Raw genomic sequence first — 20,384 nt, 5'->3', positions numbered from 1 at the left:
TTTGAACCTGCTGTCCAGTCTCAATCCATTTGCTTGCTGGGTTTAGTAGAATATAATTAATTCATTGCTTTCATATTCTTATATGAGTATAAACACTCACCTGGGCAGAGGAGAGGGGGAGACTAATCCCACTCCAAGTTGTGGAAAAAATTGGAAAAACTCATAGACATCTGACTTAGGTCTTCAGTCTTCTGCCCAAATATCCAGAGGAAATTCCTTTTCCCACTGATCCTGTGCTCACAGAACCACCTAATGGGGAAAGCTGGCTTGTTCACATCTTCTGGATGCTACTGGAACCCCAGGAACGAGCTGCACGAGAAAAGAGTAACTTCAGGCAGGGAAAAAAATACAATCCCCATTCTATGCTTTAAAGCTCAGTGTGTGTTAAGCCATCCAGAGTGTTTTGAAAGTTGCTGCTTTAATTCATGAGCATATCAAGACTGAATGGCTAATTGTGTGTGTACTGTAAGAACAGGTCATGCGAGAGAGCACATTTTTTTGCCAGATAACAATATTCGTGCACATTATCAGCTTGGAGCAGTCAACGGCTTCAAATGAAGCAAATTGTACTTATTCCCTTGCATTTTTGGGGTGGGATAGATAGGTATCAGCAGCGTGGATGTTTTCACAAGTGGTTGCATGCAGATGTTCAGGATTTTGTTTCTCCATCTTGAGCATTCCCAGATGTGCGGTAACAAACAGAGCTTTTCAACTGGTATCTTCTTAATGGTACTTACAGAACTAGAAACTCCTTTTCAATTCTTGAGTGCCTCATGGGAAATATTTAATTTTTGCAGCTTGCCCTGATAAAAATGGCTGACTGTGAGCTTATAGATATGAGCATTAAGCTTGGTAGCCAGTGAATATCAGAAGGTTTAGCGATTGGTTTTGACAAGCATTCAACATTTATCTGAATCTTTCCAGTATCAAATCGGGCATGAAGTCTTCTGAGGAAAACCTGTTCTCACAAGGCTTTTGATTCTCCTGTTTCCAGACTGATGGCACCTACTGAAAAGCTTTCCCACTTCTACTCCTCTTCCCTTCTTAACTCCTGGTCCCTTTATCCTTCTTTGAGTTTATCTCCCTTTATTATGGGTACAGTGACAAAGCTTTAGTTTCCCTGAAAATTTGGGGAAGAATGGTTCAAACCTGTCATCTTTAAAACAGATATGAATCAGGGAGAAGATGGAGAATATTTCACAGTTTGTTTCAGAAGACTGAGATTTGAATGCTTTGGACTGTTTTTCAGCCAAATAGTCACAAATTCTTTCCATATTTTCATTAAAAAAGGAAAAAAATGCTTTTTGAGCTATTCCAGGTTTTGTTTCTTTATTGTTATTATCTCAAGGGGCTATGCTGCTTTCTTGGGTTTTGTTTTTAAACTGACTGGGACCACAACTCCTTTTTTAGTAGAACTGAAAATATTTCTAAATCTTATTAAAATGAAAATCATGACTAAATGTAGAAGTAAGTGAGTTTGCTTAGTTATAGCCCTCTGTGGTTATCTTTAACTAGTCCATAAGCTAATAACTCATATTTTCCTTTCAAATTACTATGCTGCAAGAAAATAGTCAAGAAAACTCCAGTCAGGGAAAGAGGTCAATAATGAGGAGAGACAGAATGATTTAGAAACTGAGCAATGACTGAGCCAAGGTGTCCCCTCTCCCAGAAACAGGGCTGATGAGTCATTTAGATTCTGATTTCAGGCATGTTCATTTTTTATTGTTTCTTTTCCCCAGGTCTTCCGGCTGTTGAGAACTTCCTCTCTCACCCCGCTTTCCCTTCACTTCCTCTCTACTTCCCTCCCATTCTTTCTTCCTTCAGGTGCTTTTAAAACCACTTTCAAAGCTGAAATTGCAAATGAGTTTTTTGCATTCTGAATGACAATGAGGGGCTCTGTTTGAATAGCTGAATGCTTCAATGGCAGATATTTGACTGAGTTCCCTAAAGCCCAAAGCCTATGAAACCATCCACGGTCTGAATAGAACCAATTACTGCTGCTGCTCCCAGCCCAGTCTCCCCTTGGAAGATTCTTTTGGTTCTTTTTTTTTAAAGTCCCAATCAATGCAGATTTATTGTAGACAGGCCATTTTATCTTTTTCTTTGAAGAAAGAATTTCCCTGCAAGACTGGTTGTAGGAGTTATCCACTAGATATCCATCGTCCTCCAATGTGGGAATGTGGAAACATTCAGCCACTTGGATCCTTGTAACCTACTTCATTTTCACAGAGGCATCTTTCCATGAGGCAGCTCTTACTTGGTGTGTTGGTCTGCTGTGGTCGTTCCTTGCGTGTTTGCTCACTTAATATGAGAATACAATGCAGGTGTATTGCAAAATTCGTGTGCAGACCTCACCTTTTAAACCTTCCCGTGGTTTTCAGCTGAGATATTTCAACTGCAAGCTGATGACTGGGTGGGATGTTGTCAGACTGATCATGCTGATGATGCATCTGCATGTTCTTTGTGCTGGTGGCTCAGGGGAGAACTGGAGTGTGTGTGGCCAGAACTGTCAGAAAGAATGTTGGTGTTCTGGATATCCCACTGGAACCAGATGGGTCAAATGCTTTGGGGTTGCAGCAAGGTCCTAATATAAAACCTTCTCCTTTGTACTGCCTCCTGCAGTACAATGTGACCTGAAATGCTGCCTGAGATGCATTTAGGGTGATCATCAGCTGATGGGAACTGCTGCCATATCTCTGTTAACTTCAAGAGGTCTTCCTCACCAACCTGTGTGGTAGCTGCAGAAAGCAAGGATGGTCAACCTGATACAGTAAGCCAGTAGAAGATCTAAACTCAGGTTAAGAATATTTTAAGATTTTTTGATCCTTACAACTAAATTAATAACTTCAAAAGCTTTGTTTTTTTTTTTTTTTCAGAGTATATATAGTTATATGCAAAGTCTAATATTGCTGGAAAATTGTTGAATTTGTTTTAGGAAGAACTAAATAATGTTCAGCCACTTAATCTAGGACATTCTATTTTAATCAAAAAACCAACCAACAACAAAATAAATGGGGATCCTCCTTGGTTCATGACCTTGAGCACTCTTGATTGCAGCTGAAGCCTGATCATGCTTGATTTTCCAGACTTGAAAAGTAGCATCCTGACTGATTTAATGTACTTTGTGTGGAAGTTATCATATAGCCTTCTTTCTCCCCTTTGACAGATTGCTGAATTTAGGTTTCAGTCAAGTCATTCCCTGAGCAGCAGGACCAGTGAACCCTGCTTTCATGCAAAATTGCATCCTGCCTTCCTCCTCCCCTCCTTAAACCCAGCTCAGGACAAGGATTACGCTGCTTAGTTTGCTGGATTCTGCTAAAAAATGTTATGCATCCACTGGAAGCTGGTCCCTTTGCCTTTTGGGGCCACTGAAGAACAAATTAAAGATTTACTCTTTTAGTTTGCAGCTGCTGTGGTTGTTTTAAATGAACTGAAATGCACAGAAACTTGTTTGAGACAGCTCTACAGGAAGCTGAAATTTGCCAAGGGCTACCAGAGCTATGTAGATGAGTAAAGGAGGTAGAAAGGTATAAGAAGAAGGTTTATTTATTCTGTGTCATAGAACATTGTATCTCCTAAGCCCCAAATATGTTTTGGGCTTCAGAAGAGGAAACAAAGCAATTCTGGAAGAGCTGCCTGAACAAATCTGTCATGAACTTCTCCCAAATGCTCTCAAATCTATACTTAAACATTTCTTCTAGTCACCAGCTCTCTTCTAAACAGACAGATGAAAGTATTGTTATTTTTAACAGAACTTCACTCCCAATAAAACCAAATTTCTTTTTCTTTTTTTTTTCTTAATTCTCCCTCAAGACATTTGCACTTATCTCTTTAATTTTTGTTTAACAGCATCAGATTCTATTTTCCCCTGAAGAGCTTCCCTAGTTGCCCACATCTTTTTTCTTAAATGCAGCCATGACTCCCTGCCCAATATTGGTCTCATCTCTCCTGCTTTCCCTTCAAGACTTCAGTCTCTCCTGGCTGATAGCCCAGCCCAAATGGGATGCAGGGAACTGAGCTCTCTCCTGATGGCTTCCACTATCCCTCAGTTTGATTTTCTCAAGAATTAGAAAGAAGGGCCTTCTACAATGCCTCAGGGACATGTTCTGATCTGTGCTCTATGGCTTCAGATACATCTCCAGACAGATCTCCTTCCCTGCACAGTTCTGGCTGCTAAGCTTTCTGCAGATGTCCATCCCAGTGTCTTTCTGGGGGACGTCCTTTCTTGGATTTCATTGCAGTGCACAAGGTAGGGTGCTGGCAGCAGGGCAATGTCTGGTGCTATAAAGCATTTTCTTAAAAAAATGCTGTCCCCCAAATGTGAAGTCATCCTGTTGGTAAAGCACTGGGGATTCTGCAGGTTGAGATTCCTTATTGCTTTGTTGTGTTTGGTTTTCATTTTACAGCTTAAATCCAGAGTTGTCCTAATGCTGTTATGTATTTCACAATATTGATTTTTTTCAGCTGTCTTCATTTAATATTTTCCCCCCTTTTTTCTTTTTTTCCCTTTTCCTTTTTAGACCAACCTTCACATCACAGATGTGAAGAAAGAATAGATGCAGAAATTGCTTTTAGTTAGAGAGACTGTAATTTACTCTTTCACTACAGGGGGAAAAAAATGTCTCCCCACAGAAACAGACGCAGATGAAAGGCCAAATAGTATCTGGACCTGTGCAAGCACTGCAAGATGTGTGTGTGTGTGTATTTTCCTTCGGTGGTGCACAGAATCCCAGTCAATTATTTGATGCACTCGCCTGTCTGGGCTGTGACCTTCTAGAAAGGCCCCCTCCTCCAGTCCCCCCACACGACTTGTCAACACATTAGTCATATACAACTCAGCCGATGCCAAACGGCAGCAGTTCAGCCAACTATTGAGAGGCAGGAAATTCTGCTGCCTTCTTCTATTGGTCTTGGGTTTTTCCACTGTGCGGACCTGGTGGTGCTTTAAGACTGCGGAGGGCTGGGGTTAGCGCTGGTCCCTCCGCCGCGCCGGGAGGCAGGGGAGGTGAGCAGCGGGCTCCGTGCGCTCCGAGCTGCCGGAGAGCGAGGCGAGCAGGGCGAGCAGAGCGAGGCAAGAAGCAGGCAAGGGAGGAAGATGTGCCCGCCTGCCCGCCCGCCTGCCGCCGGGCCGAGGGGAGCCGTGTGAGGAGCAGCGGGAGCAGGAGGTGGAGGAGGAGGAGGAGGAGGAGGAGGAGGAGGCGTGCGAGGAGCCGGCTCGCCGCGGCTCGGGGCCGGCCGCCGCTGCTGCCGGGGATGCTGGTGTGGCCGCGCCGGAGGATTTTGTCACCTGTGGCCCTGCCCCCGCCGCCCTGCGGGCGCCTCCCCGAGCCAAGGACACACCTGGGCCCCGCCGCGCACACGCCCCCCCGCCCCCGCCGCCGGCCGCCTCTTCCCCCGCCCGAGCGCCGGGCGAGTGTCGGCGGAGCCGCGGGGCTGCAGGCGGGGCTGAGCGCTCGCTGGGCGGACGAGCGGCCCCGCAGGCTCCGAGCAGCCACCAGCCGAGCCAGGCGAGGGCGAGCCCGGAGCGGGGAGCGGGGGAGCGGCGGGGGCATGTGGATGTTGGCCGTCGCCTTGCTCCACAGCATCTCGCATGGTGAGCCCCGCCGCGGGGATCCCTTCCCTTGTCCCCATCCTTCCCCTCCTGCCGGCCGGGAAGGGGAGCGGGTCTCGGTGGTGGCTTTTGTGCCGAGAGCGTCGCGCTGGCTGCGGGAGCCGCGGGGAGAAGGGCGAGGAGCGAGAGCGCCGTGATCGCTTAAAGTCGCTCACCTCGCAAAGTGACAGCTCGGAACCCAGCCACGTCCCTCCGTGCCTGCCTCCTTCGGAATGAGACGGTGCTTGCAGAGGCAAGGAGGCAGAGAGGCGCTTTTTCTTTCTTTCTCGTCTGGAAAAGTATAGAATTTTTGCCAAGTGCCGTATAAACCCGTCAGAGTACACGGGGATAATTCGAAGGGCTTGCATCCTAAGCGGTCGCATTCAGATATTGCTTCCTTTCACTTTTTTTTTTTTTTTTTTAAATTGCCCTCTGCTTTTACCTTATGCTTCTACACATATTTATGAAGTAGAATTTTGAATTTATTTCACTTTTATCATTTCTCCGGGAAGGTACCTGCTCTGCAATTTTTTTTCCCTCACTCATTTATGTAAAAATATGCACGGATAAGCATTACATCATCTGGAGATGTTGAAGACTTTTAGTCGATTATAAAGTTAGGAAGGGGAAATTAGAGTGGGGATAGAATAAGGGTAAACCTGCTATTCTTTTTTTTTTTTTTTTTTCCTTCTGCCAACTCTTTGATTGACAAACATTTATTGCAGTTTCTGTGCGTTTTTAATAGTGGGTTGGGGTATTTTGGAACATTTAGATAAATGTGATTGAAAACCATGGCATGTGTAAAAATATGCTGAAATTGCTTAAGTTTTATTAAAAATGCACGTTTAGCATTGCAGTTTTAAGGACAGAAAACAAATTATGCTGGGGTGCCAGCTATCTATTGCATTGCCTTCTCTTTCTCAGATCCGAGGACGAAACATTGCCTGTAATGCTTCCCATCCTGGCAGATAAATCAGATTAAACACACAATGCTCGAAATAGGCAAAGCAGGTGGAACGGGGAAAACGTTTCTTGTGTGGAATGAATGAGAGAGGAGCACAGGGCAAAGTGTGAGGTTTTCCTGAAGGATGGAAATAATTGAACCTCTGGCAGAGCGTGAGGGATGAATGCTGGATGAGGGTGCCTTCACATCTTAAGTAGACACTGGACGAGAAAATGCATCGACAGGCATGGCTGGTCCAGTGTGAGGAGCTGGGGAGGTCAGAAATTAGGAGGTGAATCCTAAATATGTGGATTTAGAGTGACCTTAAAAACATTTTCGTCTTCTGCATGCCACAGAATACAAAAGGAGTGAAAACCCCTCAAAGTGTAAACTTGGAAATTTTTTGCATTTCTTTTTGGCAGTAAGGAAACTGCAACAAGTTTTAACATTAAGAAATTATCTATCTATTTATTTATTTATTTTTGACAGGCAGCAGCACTGTGCCTTCTCTCTAACCTCTGTAGCCAGATACCTTGGAGGGAGAGATTTGCTGTTAATAGGACAGAAAGAATCAGCCTGGAAGTGTGCTCTGACTGGTGCTATTCATTTAAAACTAAATTTGCATAGAACTGAATGCTGTTTCTGTCCAGAAATCTTATTTTAAAAAAAAAAAGAAAAAGCAGATTTTTTTTTTTCCTACTGTATTGATGCTATAAATTCTATCTTCTAACCTAGTTAGTCCTCCTTGCAAGGATTTTTTGAAGAACAGAATAATTTTTGCTTTATGAGGTCGAAATACCATGAAAAACACTTTCATTTATTCCTTGATCTATGAAGTCAGTAGTAATTTCACTTTCAGTTTCCATGTGTTTTTGGATCACAGTCAAACCTGAATTTGTCTCCCAAAGACTGAAGAGTGTAATGTGTACATGACAGATGCATCTGCATGGATTCTGTGCTGCCACACAGCAACATCTGTACATTTGTGACTCCTGGGGGACTAAAATTAAATGGTTTTGTGTACAGTAATATTCTAAGATGAAAGCATTTTGAAAACATGTAGTGGGTGGTTCAGCCATCCTTTGCAACTTAAGGAGTCTGTTTGTTTTTGACATCATACTTGATTGTCAAAATGCATATATTTAAGGTCTTTTTAAGGGAAATCTTTGAAAAAATGGCACCTACCTTCATGCTAAGACTGAAAAAAATGGTTTTATGCACTGGTAACATTTATTAGGACTTATTAGGGCCGTTTTATCAGAGTCAAGAGTCAGACAATAATATTTTTAAAGGACTTCAGATTTTAATGCAGTGTCATATCAGATATGTATCTCTTTGAAGGAAATGACTGCATATATAAATAGATATGTCACTTACACATTTATTTTCATTATTCTATCTATAACTCCATCTGAACTCCATTGTGTGACAGGCAGGGTTCTTTTATGACTATATCTGGTGGGGGGGGGCAGGTTTCTGCTTGGTTTCTGCCATTGCCTTTTCTAACCCCTTATGGAACCACACCATGTTTGCTTAAAACACAAGCACAGGTACAAGTGGTTTTCCATTGTGCTACATCCCATTCTGATTTTAACTTTAAAACCTGTAAGACTGTTCATGTTCGTGTTGGTTTTGATTTTTTTTTTTTTTTTCCTGAGGGGAGAAATAGGTTAAAAATAAACCCAAAGGTTTAACTCTGCAGTTGTAATCTTGGGCTTAATTTCTGGAAATCATCTGAATAGCAATAACAAGGTAGGCCCCCATATTTCCCTACAGTCACTCAGCACAAATACATTTTGTCAAATTAGGTAAGAGCAGTGTCACTGGGAAGGTTTTATGTTTGTGAAATAGCTTCCTTCTGGGGACAATAAAGTACTGACACGCTCCTTCATCCAATTAGTATTTCTGAAGCCTGAAACAAAACCTCCCCAAGTACCTGGTTAAAGTTTATGTATTTTGTGAGGGTTTTAAACTCTCGTTGCTGTGAGTTCCATAAGAATACAGGTAACTGTTAACTATAAATGCATTGCAGCCCTGGAAGGTGCGTGGGATGATACAGACATCAGTGGGAGCTCTGCAGCTGAATTCACTACCTTGAAAGCCTGAGTCATGCGGTTCTAATCCTGAGCAATGCTTTCGAGTTGCCTTTCAGGGTTACTCTACCTGCACAACCTTCCCTGTTACTTTACCTCAGGATTCCAGAAGTGAGCGTTTCAAATGAGCAGCAAAAGTCTGCTGTAGCCTGGTCATAATTAATAATGGGGCATTTCATTAATTACAGTGAGAAAAGGCAGGGGAGGCTCTGAGGGGAGAATGGCCTCCTTCAAAATCCTGCCTCTTTTTTGTAAAGACTGGGATCAAGCTCGTTCAGATGCTGCTTTCAGAAATGAGGATCTTTCAGTATCACTCAGTCTCTGCTGTGGATATGCTGAACCCATTTCCAGGCTTCTCTCTGGCTGCATTTCTTACATGCCTGTTGTCCACAGATGCTCTTCTGAAATCAATCGAGCATCGGGAGGCACCAATACAGCACAGATGACACTAAAAATAAATTTCCATTAAAATGATTTCCTGTTTGAATCCTCTCCCTGCCGTATATCTATCAATATGGGTTTTAGCAGCATTTTGGAAGATGGAGAAGGATCACACTGAACTGAGAGCAGGGGTTAGGCTGGAGGATGAGGAGCCAGAGCGATGGTGGCGCTGAGACTCTCCAAAGAAAATGTTGATTCTCAGTGCTGGGGATGCAACATCCGATCAAAAGAGCAAACTGCTCTCTTTGTAGAAACATACTGAGATACCTGCATAGCTTGTGTGGAATTGTGCAACCAGATCCTCACCTTGGGAAGTTGGGTGGATGTGCAGGAAGCATTCAGCTCGGTGTTTGTGTGTGGATGGCACAGCACAGCTCAGCGTGTTTTTAATCCGGTGCTACCCGAGATATGAATAGCTATTAATTAATCACCAAATGCCAAGGGGAGAAAAACTGTTATTACTGGGCAGCCAGAGGACATTGGGATACCTATATCTGTTTCAAAAGGTGTGTTTCTCCTGTGCTCGGGGTGTGCTGCTCCCCCAGGTGCTGGGGCTCTCGGAGGGGGATTTCCTCCCGTGGCGTGGGCAGTGGCTGTGCTGGAGTTGGAGCCACAGGACACTAGTGGGCAGCAAACCTCAGAATGTGTCTCTTCCAAAGCTGTGGGAGCACACAGAGAGCTCAAAGAGGCATTTTGTCCGTGTTTTACTATCAATAGTCACTAAAAACTGGTGGATGCTGTGTCTTCTTCCTGTAGCGCTGGACAGCAGATGTGTGTGACAGTGAAGGTGTTTTTGGGAGTGGTTTAAAGAGAAGTTGTTTTCTGCAAATTGTGAAAACAAACCCCTAAACCATCTTAAATAGAGCTTTATTGCTGCTTACAGCTCTTCACTGTGGTTTTATACAACCACAGAATTGTTTAGGTTGGAAAAGACCTTTGAGTCCAGCTGTTCCCCCAGCACTGCCAAGCCCAGCACTAAGCCCTGTCCCCAAGTGCCACATCTGCAGGTCTTTTCACCTCCAGGGATGGTGACTCCACCATGTCCTTGGAGAGCCTGTTCTAAGGCTGGACAACCCTTTCCATGAAGAAATTTTTCCTAATACCTAATCTAAACCTACCTGGTGCAACTTGAGGCCATTTCCTCTCATTCTGTCTCTTGTTGCCATTGTGGAAAGACCCCAACCCCTACCTGGCTCCACCTTCCTCTCATGGAGTTTTAGAGAGTGAGAAGGTCCCCCCGGAGCCTCCTTTGCTCCAGCCTGAGCCCCTTTCCCAGCTCCCTCAGCCGCTCCTGGGGCTCCAGCCCCTTCCCAGCTCCCTTCCCTGCCCTGGACACGCTCCAGCCCCTCCAGGGCTCTCTTGAAGTGAGGAGCCCTGAAATGAAAACAGGATTTGGGATGTATTTCAGTGGAATTTCCTCAGTGCTGCCACATCTGGAAAAGCTTAGAAGCTGGGTTTTAATTTTGTTTGTTCTTGAGTAAACTTTTGTCGCATAACATACTGATAATTTGAATTATTTGGGAAAATCTCATGAGTTTTGGTGAGTAGCTCTTTCAGAAAGTTCCTCCAGGTCATGAGTTGTGCAAGTCTCTGTTTTTGGGAGCAGCTGGGCTCAAGTTGGGCCTCACTTTTGGTGTCTTTGCCTGAATGAGAGTTTTAACAATATGCTGCCCTCTCAGGCGACGGGGTTGTTTGGGGTGGGGAAATAATCTCCTTTACTATTTAATAAAACATTGGAGTGAAAAAAAAAAAAAAAGCAGAAAACAACAAAATGAACCATCTTTCTGGGGGTGGGAGGTTGGGACAATGGATTAAGAAGCAAAATATATGGACTTTTTCGCTTTCTCCACGAAGTTTAATTAAAAAGTTAAGATGTGTGTAGGATAAAGGGCTGTTTCAACATACCACTCATTTACCCTTTGATTTTATTTGGCACATGCCATTTATCAATCTCTTGGTCTAGGAGTTTTTCAGATTTGCAGTAGGAAAGACTAATTCCATCTTCTACTTTAAAAGCTGAAGAAGGGAGTAGAACATTGTATTCACCTTAATTATTCTAAGGTACATTTTTTTTGACATTTTTAATGTGTTATTTCTTTTGAGTCATCGAAACTCTAGATAGACTACAAAAATCCATTTAAGCAACATAGGTCTATACATGAGAATATTTAATTATTTCAAGGGTAATGTGTAGGTGTCTGCAGTTAAATTACTTGTTTCACAATATATTTTGAGTTATTTCATATTTCTATTTAATCATCACTTTCTTTTCATTTAAGCTGTTATGAAATCAATGAAATTAAGATCTGAAATTGTAATTCTTCAAAAGAAACTTTATCTTCTCAGTCTTCACCTCCCTGCCCCTTGAAAACATTTCATCAAACAATTGGTGTTTTCAAAAATAAAAATAACATAAAATGGAATGTATTTCATAATAAAAGCCTTTCACAGCTCAATATTTTAGAGCACTGAAGAGATCATCTTCAAGAACAAGCCACTGATTCCTCAGGCACTTGTTAGCACTGGGAGCTTTTCCTGTCATTGCTTGTCTTTGGATACTGCCATTCACAAAAAAAATCTTCTTGCCTCGTGAGTACATTTTTTTTTTTTTTTCCATCAAGGCATTGGATTACTCATCAGAAAAAGTTGGGTACACCAATCTATACCTTTCGTAGTGGAATGGGCAAGAAATGTTATGATCTGCTTTGACAAAGGAAAGAAAGGCAAGTGGAGGGACTGACAGGCTGACAGAGATTAGCAAGTCCTCCCAGCATCCCTATTTAAGCTATTTTTGCTCAGAAAGCAGGGAGTAAGACTTAAGAGTGAGCCAGCAATCCTATTTATAGAAAGCCATTTTTAAATGCAAAGGCTCTGAGAAGGAGAGTCACCTCCATACTAAACACCAGCATCCCTGGAGCTCCCTCAGCACGGAGCGAGGGAGCAGCCTGGCCACCCAAGCTGCATCACTGATGTGCTCCTGCTGAAGCTTCCAGAAGGACAGAGCCCTTGGAAATGCAGGAGTTTGGGCCATGGGGCAGCCCAAGACCACAGCTGAAAATAGCTCTCTGCTACACATCCACGTGGCAGAGACAAAGGCACACACAGGGATCACCTGAGGAATTTTTAGCCTGCTGCCTCTCCATGTATTCTCTTGGAGATCCTGCTCGTGTGGCTCTCAGAGTAGTTTGTCAGGGATAGAGTTCCTTCTGAGATTTTAAAATAAACATATTTCTGCACACAAATGCATACATATGTAAATCTGCATAGCTTGTAGTTGCTTAAAACCTACTGCGTATGGAAAATTTGGCACTTGCTTTGCTGTCCAAGTGCGCTTGGTGCTATTTTCTTCCAATTAATTACACGGTAATCCCATGCAGAAGATTTGTGGCTTAAGATTTATGTTTGCACTAGGCTAAAAATTATTCTCAGTAACTTTCTGCCATCTAAATTTCTGGAGTAATTTTGGGAGGCCCCTCCAGTGTTTTTAAGAATATCAGAAACATATTCTTGAAGTGACCGGGGCTATTTCAATGCAGCTAGAATATAATTATGCAGCACTGGAGCTGCAAATAGTTACCTATCTACATAATCTACTCACAGTGATTCTATAGATAAGATTGTAGGGTTGCTGTGTCTATATAAATATCTGTTGGCGTGAAATCCTCTCATGTGGTTTTGCAAATTGAGTGGCTTATGCTGAGCCTGCACACTCAGGGTGTTTGTCTCTCAGCACTACGGAGTGGCAGTCCCCAGTGGCTCCAGTTTTTAGGTGCCACAGAATTCAGGAATTTGTGGGAGAGCTTGTTCTGTGCTCTGTTCTTTAGGAGGGTCTCCATAATAGCAATTTGTTGTTCAGTAAAGTTTTCTAGAGGTTTAGTAGATAGTGTGGAGTCCAAATAACAAATGTCAGTCTTTGACCTGTGGTTTTTGTTTAAACTGGCTCCTGTTTTAGCTGGGAAGAGTTGCTGGGATGCTGAAATGTGCAGGCTTGGAGGAATCCATGTGTTGTTACACTGGACCCCACAAATCTTGTGGTAGGATTTGAGTGCACCCAAATCTACTTGGTTGCTTTTTTTTCCCAGGCCATGGAAAAGTGATGCATAAAGTGCAGGCTCTGGCTTCTGTTAAATTCTCTTGTGTAATTGTTTCTATCAGAAATAATTGTGTTTTGGAGTTTGTTTGTTTGTTACTGTTTTATGATATTACCTTCTGAAATATTTGGGTTTTTCTCTGTGAGTTTTATAAAGGAATTTTGGCCCTAACTCAGAAAAATACTGTGAGTGCATAAAGTCAGTCTCTTGATAATTATGAGGTGAGCATGTGACAAGCTATTAGAACACTCCTGGCTTGAGCTGAGGACAGAACAAGTCCTTGACAAAGTCCTTTTTTGTTATGAAAAGCAGATTCAGATGTCCCTGGAATGGGATCTTGCTGGAACAAATGTCATTCAAGCCAAATAAGCTTTAGGTGGACCTCAGCTTAAACAGCAAAGTGGTTCACCATCCACACTACGCATTGTCCACCTGAAATTTTCCCTCTCATTAGGTGGCTTTTCTGTGGGGCAGTTTAAAAGCCACTTCACATATTATTTTTAGACAGGTCAACCATAATTTGTGTTGCAACTGCAGTTGTGAAGTACAAAGCAAAGTGTTTGCTGTGTCATGATATGAAGGAAGTAATTTGGGAAGCTGTCATTGAAGGAGAAGTTCTCTAGTTATGTTTGCAGACATCCAATGCAGAGAGGTTTTTTTGCAGCCTTAAGTGACTTTCAAATGTCTGCAGTAATACTTGCATTATTCTAGTTCACGCTTTTAGCTGTATTTATTTAGGAAGCTTTCCTTTGTATCTTTCTTTCTAGTTTTGTTGTGTGACCTCAAGGTTTCTCTTCCACAATGACAACCTTTTCCCCAGCCCTGTTGTGTAGGGGTTCTGGAAAACAGATTTTCATCATTTCAAGCACAGAGAGTGAGGTTCATTCCACTATGGGACTTGAGTGGTAAGTGATGATTACCATAGTTTTTGTTGTGGCAGCTGTGGCTGAGCCTTTTGGTCCTCAGCGTTTTGTGGATATATATCTATAAATGCAGAATGAATACTTAGGGGAGAGGGAAGGACAGGGGTATGAACATGATTTTTAGTGGGGAGGGTAAAGGAAGTGACAAGGGTGAGTTGGAACTCCACAGGTATCCAGACAGTGATGTAAGGCGTGATGAATCCCTGTGGGACAGCAGGAGGGCAGTCTCTGAAGGCCAAATTTGAGCTGGACAGGTTATGGTGAAGAGCCTTGAGGTCTTGGCTTCGGCTTGCAGTGGGGAAGACGAAGCTGAGACTGCTCCCCTGTGAGCTGCGGGTGGAGAACATGACAGAATGTGGCTTTGGGACTACCCAGTGCTCTGTCTTGGCTACTGCTCTGCGCCAGAGCATGACCCTGCTGTGTGCCTGGGGACAGGGAGCTCAAAGTCCCAACTACCCTGCATTCAGATCTTTCTTTCATTCTTTTCTACCCCATTATTTCATCTCTGCTGTAGGCTTAGTTTGAGGCCTAGTGCCTGTCTTCTCTTCACATTTTTTCCTAGTTATTTATATTTATTTTGGTAGGGTAAGTATTTCTCCCATCCCTAAAAGCTCTTCCCCTCAGGCAAATGGATTTGGGGGAGTGTGGGAGATCAAGGATGGAAAGCAATCCTATGAATGCCAGTGAGGCTGTAGGGTAGGAAGTGCAAGTTCCTCATCTGAACCAAGGAGGAAGGAGCTGAGCTCCTTCATTGGGCAGGAGGGAGATAATTAATCCTTGGAAAAAGAGGCTGAGCTGTCAGGCTTTCAGAAGACGCCTGGCAGTGGTAATTTGCTGTTCAGCTGTTGGGAACTCTCAGGTTTGGTGCAGTGGGGTCTCTCAGTGCCTGTGCCTGCACACCCAGCCCCACTCCTGGAGCCTCCCTGGGTGTGAATGCTGGGAGCACTGCTGGCTGCAGGAGGAGCAGGTCCTCAATTCCCCACTGGAGAGCAGCTCTTTGTCCTTACAACAAATTGGAGAGCTGCTTGCTTAGCAAGTCCTGAGGAACGCTGAATGGTTATGGTGGGAACACAGCCTGGAGTAGGGAATGTTTATTTTTAATTCTTTTCAGGGGAAGAAAGAAAGGTTCAGGATTTAGCTTTTCTATCCTAGTCTAGAGTGAAAATCTTGTCAAAAAATCTGTTCTTCACCAGTTTTTGCCCTTATCCATTGTGTTCATGCTTGAGGAGCAGTGTGGCTTCAGAGAGATGTGACTGCATGTGCTCAAACTGTGCCTGTCCCACTGGTGATGGAGCTGGAGGCCTTTTGGAATATCCAGCCACTGGCACACATGGAGGCAATGCAAGGGAAAAGGAATGCCTGTCTGAAGACACTCTAGCTGCAGCAGTTCAGTGCGTATTTATTAAGTCTAAAAGTTAGTCCCTAGTGGATAAAAGCAATTACAGCGTTTCTACCACGTCTCAAAATGTGTTTCTAAAGAAGAGAAGAATGCTGGGCTTTAGTAATTTCAAAAGGAGTTAATGAGATTTTTTTAAAAAATATTTTCCTAAATAGTAGTAATCTGACTGCTACTTAATTTCAAGAGGTTTTGAGAACTTTTGGTGTCAGTAAATTGAGTTTCTCTCTTGTCTGTGTTCAAGGATAACAGCCTTGTTTGCTCACCATGTAATGCAGTTGCTCTCCTTCCCCACACTGTTTCTGCTGCTTTCAATCCCTGGTGTGGACGCACATTGGAATAATTGGGGTAGGGGTTAAGGTTGGCTGAGCATCTCAGCTCTGCCATTTCCTAAGGCATGTGCAGCTGGCCTGGTGCTCAGAAAATTTTATACAAAATAAGTAGCACGTATTAAACAGCTTCCAAGTGGAAAATGAAGGCATCATGACATGGCACAGTGCTGGTGCTCTTACGGGTTGGGAAGTGGAAGATGTGGGGAGCTCACTCAAGATTGCAGCTCTCACTTGGCTCAGGACCTTCCAGTGGGCAGGAGGAGAAGAGAGATTTAGGGGTGAGTTTGGGGAGATGTTTGTTGTGTTCCAGCCTGTCTCTGATGACGGTGCAGTCTCAGGTAATGTTACCAGGTCTGTGTCCCTCCCACTTTGCCATGTTGCAGCTTTTGGGAGGAGATGCAAAATCTCCTGAGTTTTCTTTTAAGTTGTTGCTTGGAAAGAAACAAACAGGAATTTAAAGGTAGACGTTTTAAACAAGTAACATATTTTAGACCCATAACTTTTTAAATTTAAATGGAATTACTTTCACTTTTTAATTAAGTGTTCTCCATGTGTGCTGGTATATGATCTCTCTCTTTGAGGCAGGAGTGTGTGCAATATGATGGTTTTACCTTCATGTCAGTGAGAAACTGATTTATTGCCTTAAAATTGGGCAACCTGAGCAGCCTGGTCTGGTGGAAGGTGCCCACAGTGAGGGGACTGGAACTGGATGATCTTTAAGGTCCCTTCCAACCCAAACCATTCCATGATTCTATTATTAGTTCATCCACCAGTCATTTAATTAAAAGTGTGACAATGCTTTAAAGGGATACACAGCTCCGTTGCTGAGATGTTTTCTGGCATCATCACCTGCAAAGGAGAGCTTCCTGCTTTCTTGAGAGTTTCCAGACTCTGAATATTGATTGCATACAGGAAGGTCCCCAGCATGGGCAAACCCTGAGGTAAATTTGCCCTGTGCTGTATCTGGTTGCCTTACTTTATTAATGTACACTCATTCTGAGGAGCTGAAAGGATTATTAGTAATAGCTCTGTAAGAGGGATACAATCAATTTAAATTAGCTCACACTTGAGCCTGTATGATCTGGTGTCTTTAAAATGTAGGTAAGCAGCTCTTCATTTTGCTGCCTTACATAACATTGTAGGAAACTTTTTCCAAGCCCAATCTTGTGGCATGCAGGCACATGGGTTAATTGTGGACTTGGCAGTGCTGGGTTAGTGCTTGGATTCAATGATCTCTGAGGTCTCTTCTAATCTCAGAGATTTTATGATCTTCTCTATAAATGTTGCAGTTCATTACATTTAGATGTTTTTAATGTCCAGAAGAATTATCCATTTGAAAACCCACTTATTAGGAGTAATTCAACTGTGTTGTTTTGTGTAAAAAAAATCAAACAAGAGACACCTCTGAAGATCCTTTTTCCCTGCCCAAGTCCTGCTTCTCCCCTTCCTCCTTCCCATCAATTCTTCCAGGCTTCCTCCTGTCCATATATCTCATCCTTTGATTACATAGATAAACACCAGGGCTGATTTTCCTGGTCTCTCCAGATTTCTGCTTTACAAAAGGGGTGTGATTTTGCCAGGAAAGCCAGACAGTATTACACAGCAAAGCTCCCTTAATATCTCTTGCTTTTCCGTTCTCGCCCGCCCCGAGCCAAAGAAACCCAGCTGATTTAGACTAATTATTTCAAATGCAGTTTGTAAAAGGATGCTAATACTTTGCTGTATCCCTGAAGGTCATCTGAGCGATCCATAGTTAAACATTCATGTGGGAGACTCTGGGGGAAACAGTAAGGGATGATTATAATGGAAACACAGTGGGCTGAAGTGTGTGCTCATGCTCGAGTCTTCACAAGGCAAGCCAGGGTGGTGGAGTGTTCCTGTGCTTTTACAGCTCCTAAATCTGAATAAACTAAAGCCTGCAGACCCTGCTCCAATATCATTCAGGCTGGAGAACTGTATGTGATCCAGGAGTGCTTCAAACTGCTTCTTCAGCACCATGATCCTCAATCTCTGCTGTGTTTTATTAGGGGGGAAAAAAAAATTATCTGTGCATGATCTCACGTCATTAAAATGTGCTGGGTGCCCAAGGTGTTCCTTCGTCTGTTCCTCTGGCAGCTTTTCCCCTCAAGTGATTATGCTAATTAGTGTTTGATCAGATGATTAAATTATAATTCGATTAATCCTACGTGCTAAATGCTCTGAATGCATTTCCATCGCCTGAATGCCTTGTGCTTAAGCATTCCTGTTTGCAGCTTGATAGGAGGCTCCTGCCTTTCCCCGTGCCTAATGGATTTTCTGTATTAAACCCACTACGGTTCCTTTTAACGTTGGGATGTGGGGGAAAGGGCTTTTTGTTTTCCTACTCTGCTGCACAGGACCAGAAATAGGTAGGTTCCTCCTAGAAGATCTGAAAGTTGCTAGAGATTACAAAAAATAACAGAGGGGAAAAAGGTTCCAAGCTTTTTATTTTTTGTTAATATATGCTCAGCCCATGTCCCATTCATAACTCATAACTCATAACTTACCAAGGCAAAAAACTGGTACAGCTAAATCCTCAATCTGTTCTCATTCTGAGTAGTATTTTCCCCAAATAATTCTCTCCTTTTTCAAAGCCAAAATGTATTTTGGTCCAGAGACTCTCTTCTTTGCAGAACAAATTTTCTGTGTGTATGAGAGTGGGGTAGAGAGAGAGCAGGTTGTTTCTACTCCTACTACCTGCTTTGCCCTCCTTTTTCCCCCAGGTTTATTTTTGCATGTCATCTCTAGGAGATAATCTCCAGCAAGGGTGTAGAATGGAGAACACACTGAAATGATAACCTTGGTGCTGCTGAGAGATTAATGCTCAGCTGCACCTTTGCTTTCTTGGTCTTTGGGGTCCTGCATCTTTAGGTCGTCTAATTTCATGAGACTCAGTTCTAAGTACTGGAGAAAAAAACCCAATAACAACATTAAAATTTTTTAAACAAGAGGTACTTTGGCTTTCAGTATTAAATATTTACAGGTGTTACATAGCTGGATATGTTAACTGGCTCCTCTGTTTATATGGAGGTAGACACCAGTGTCTTCCTCTGTCAGAGTCTGATAGTAATGAGTGGCTGGAGTTTAGAGGGAGGATGTTAAATTTAAATCCCTTGGTTTGTTTCCATCCTACAGTGCAGAAAACACTCTCATGGAACAGCCTCCCCCGCTCTTCCCCTCTCTCCCTCTCCTGAATTTATCTCAGGGGAAGTGTGAAACAGATTGAACACAGAGTTGCCAAGACCTGTCTAGGGGGATTTTGCTTTTTTGTACCCCAGGTGTGGGAAGGTAAAGCAAGGGAATAGGGATGTAAAGGATGTTTTCTCTTCTCTCTCCTTCCCTTTGTTTACCTGGAAAGCTGTCAGAGATTCACAGAGCTCCTTTAACATCTTATTTTACTCCTTTCAGGCTGTCTAGGAAAAAAATTTTACCTGTGAGGTGACTGGCACGCTACAATCTATTGCCAGCTGTAAAACTATGAGGGGTGAATGAGTCCTCTGTAATTAAAGCCAGAGAAGCCAAAAGCACCTTCCTTCTATCAAAATGCAGTTGTATGGCAGTGATGGAATGTTGAGATCTCATGATTTAAGAAAATCTATGCCCTGCCAATGAATTCAGCCTCATCCTTTGCCAGAGACCCCGCCCTGGGAGCCTTCCCTCACCCTTGGCTCACCAATCAGCACTTTTGCCTCAGTTCTACTCCCTCCAAACAGATCGTGGGCAGATGTTTGTTCTGCCAACATCTGTGCAGATTGAAGACTTTAAAACCTATGGCTGTCTCCTGCTACGTGTTTGGGAGGGGGAATTGCCCCTGATCCCACACGGGATGAATGCAAACCCCTGGTTTGTACTGCAGCTGGACCACTCCTGTGAACCCCTCTGCTGTCAAGAGTTTGTGGGGCACAATCCTCCATCTGGAAGGCAGTGATGAGTAGCTGCAGGCAGTAATACCTTCAACAGATCCAGATAAATAGATCTGGAAGTAGGCTTGTGTCACCATCCTCATTTTAGAGCTGAAAGAATTAGGCTAAGCTGAATTAAGGCTCTAATTCTAAATGAAAGTGCGAGCTTAGGATGCTGCTTAGCTCATTCTTTTTAAAAGTTTAATTTCAGATTCATTTCCTGAGTATCCCCATGTGGACAGGTCCTCAGACTCTGCCTGGCCTTGGGTAAGCTACTTAAGATTGCGACCTGAGGACGTTACTGCAAAATACACTAAAACATGTGTGGGAAGTGCATTAAGTATTCCATGGGAGATAATTGCATGCCTGCTTTCTTTTTTTTATTTAGTGTTCTCTGTGTGGTCCTCCAGACAGAGATCAGCTTTGCAAAGGTGATCTTGGAGCAGGGGAGAGATATCCAAGTGGGAACTGGCAAAATGGCTGTGCTGGATGAGGCACTCCAAGCTATTCCCTTGAAGTCTCTAACCCACCTCCCTGTCTGTGTAGTGGGAACACATCCCCTGCCCACCTGACAAGTGCTCTTTTGGATGGATATAAATACCCTTAGAGATTTGAGCCTCTGGATGTAGAAGAATTCCTAGTGAGCAGCATGAAA

At 43.2% G+C, this 20,384-nt stretch overlaps 1 protein-coding gene across 1 annotated transcript in view; it reads left to right on the top strand.

Annotated features, from left to right (window-relative positions):
- Nucleotides 1–5,402: 5,402 nt before the first annotated feature.
- Nucleotides 5,403–20,384, top strand: part of DSCAM (DS cell adhesion molecule) — a 437,619-nt gene continuing 422,637 nt past the window's right edge. Inside the window, 1 exon segment of the mRNA XM_042033380.1 lies at nucleotides 5,403–5,593. Within this exon segment, the coding sequence (XP_041889314.1) occupies nucleotides 5,551–5,593 (43 nt within the window). The 5' untranslated portion in view covers nucleotides 5,403–5,550.

The sequence above is a fragment of the Corvus kubaryi genome, unplaced genomic scaffold, assembly GCF_017639235.1.
Source record: "Corvus kubaryi isolate FWS band 111438036 unplaced genomic scaffold, C.kubaryi_AGA036_p1.0 133, whole genome shotgun sequence".
In the NCBI taxonomy this organism is placed as follows: Eukaryota; Metazoa; Chordata; class Aves; order Passeriformes; family Corvidae; genus Corvus; species Corvus kubaryi.
The sequence above is the reverse complement of the archived record's forward strand: the minus strand, read 5'-3'. Positions and strand labels throughout refer to the sequence as shown.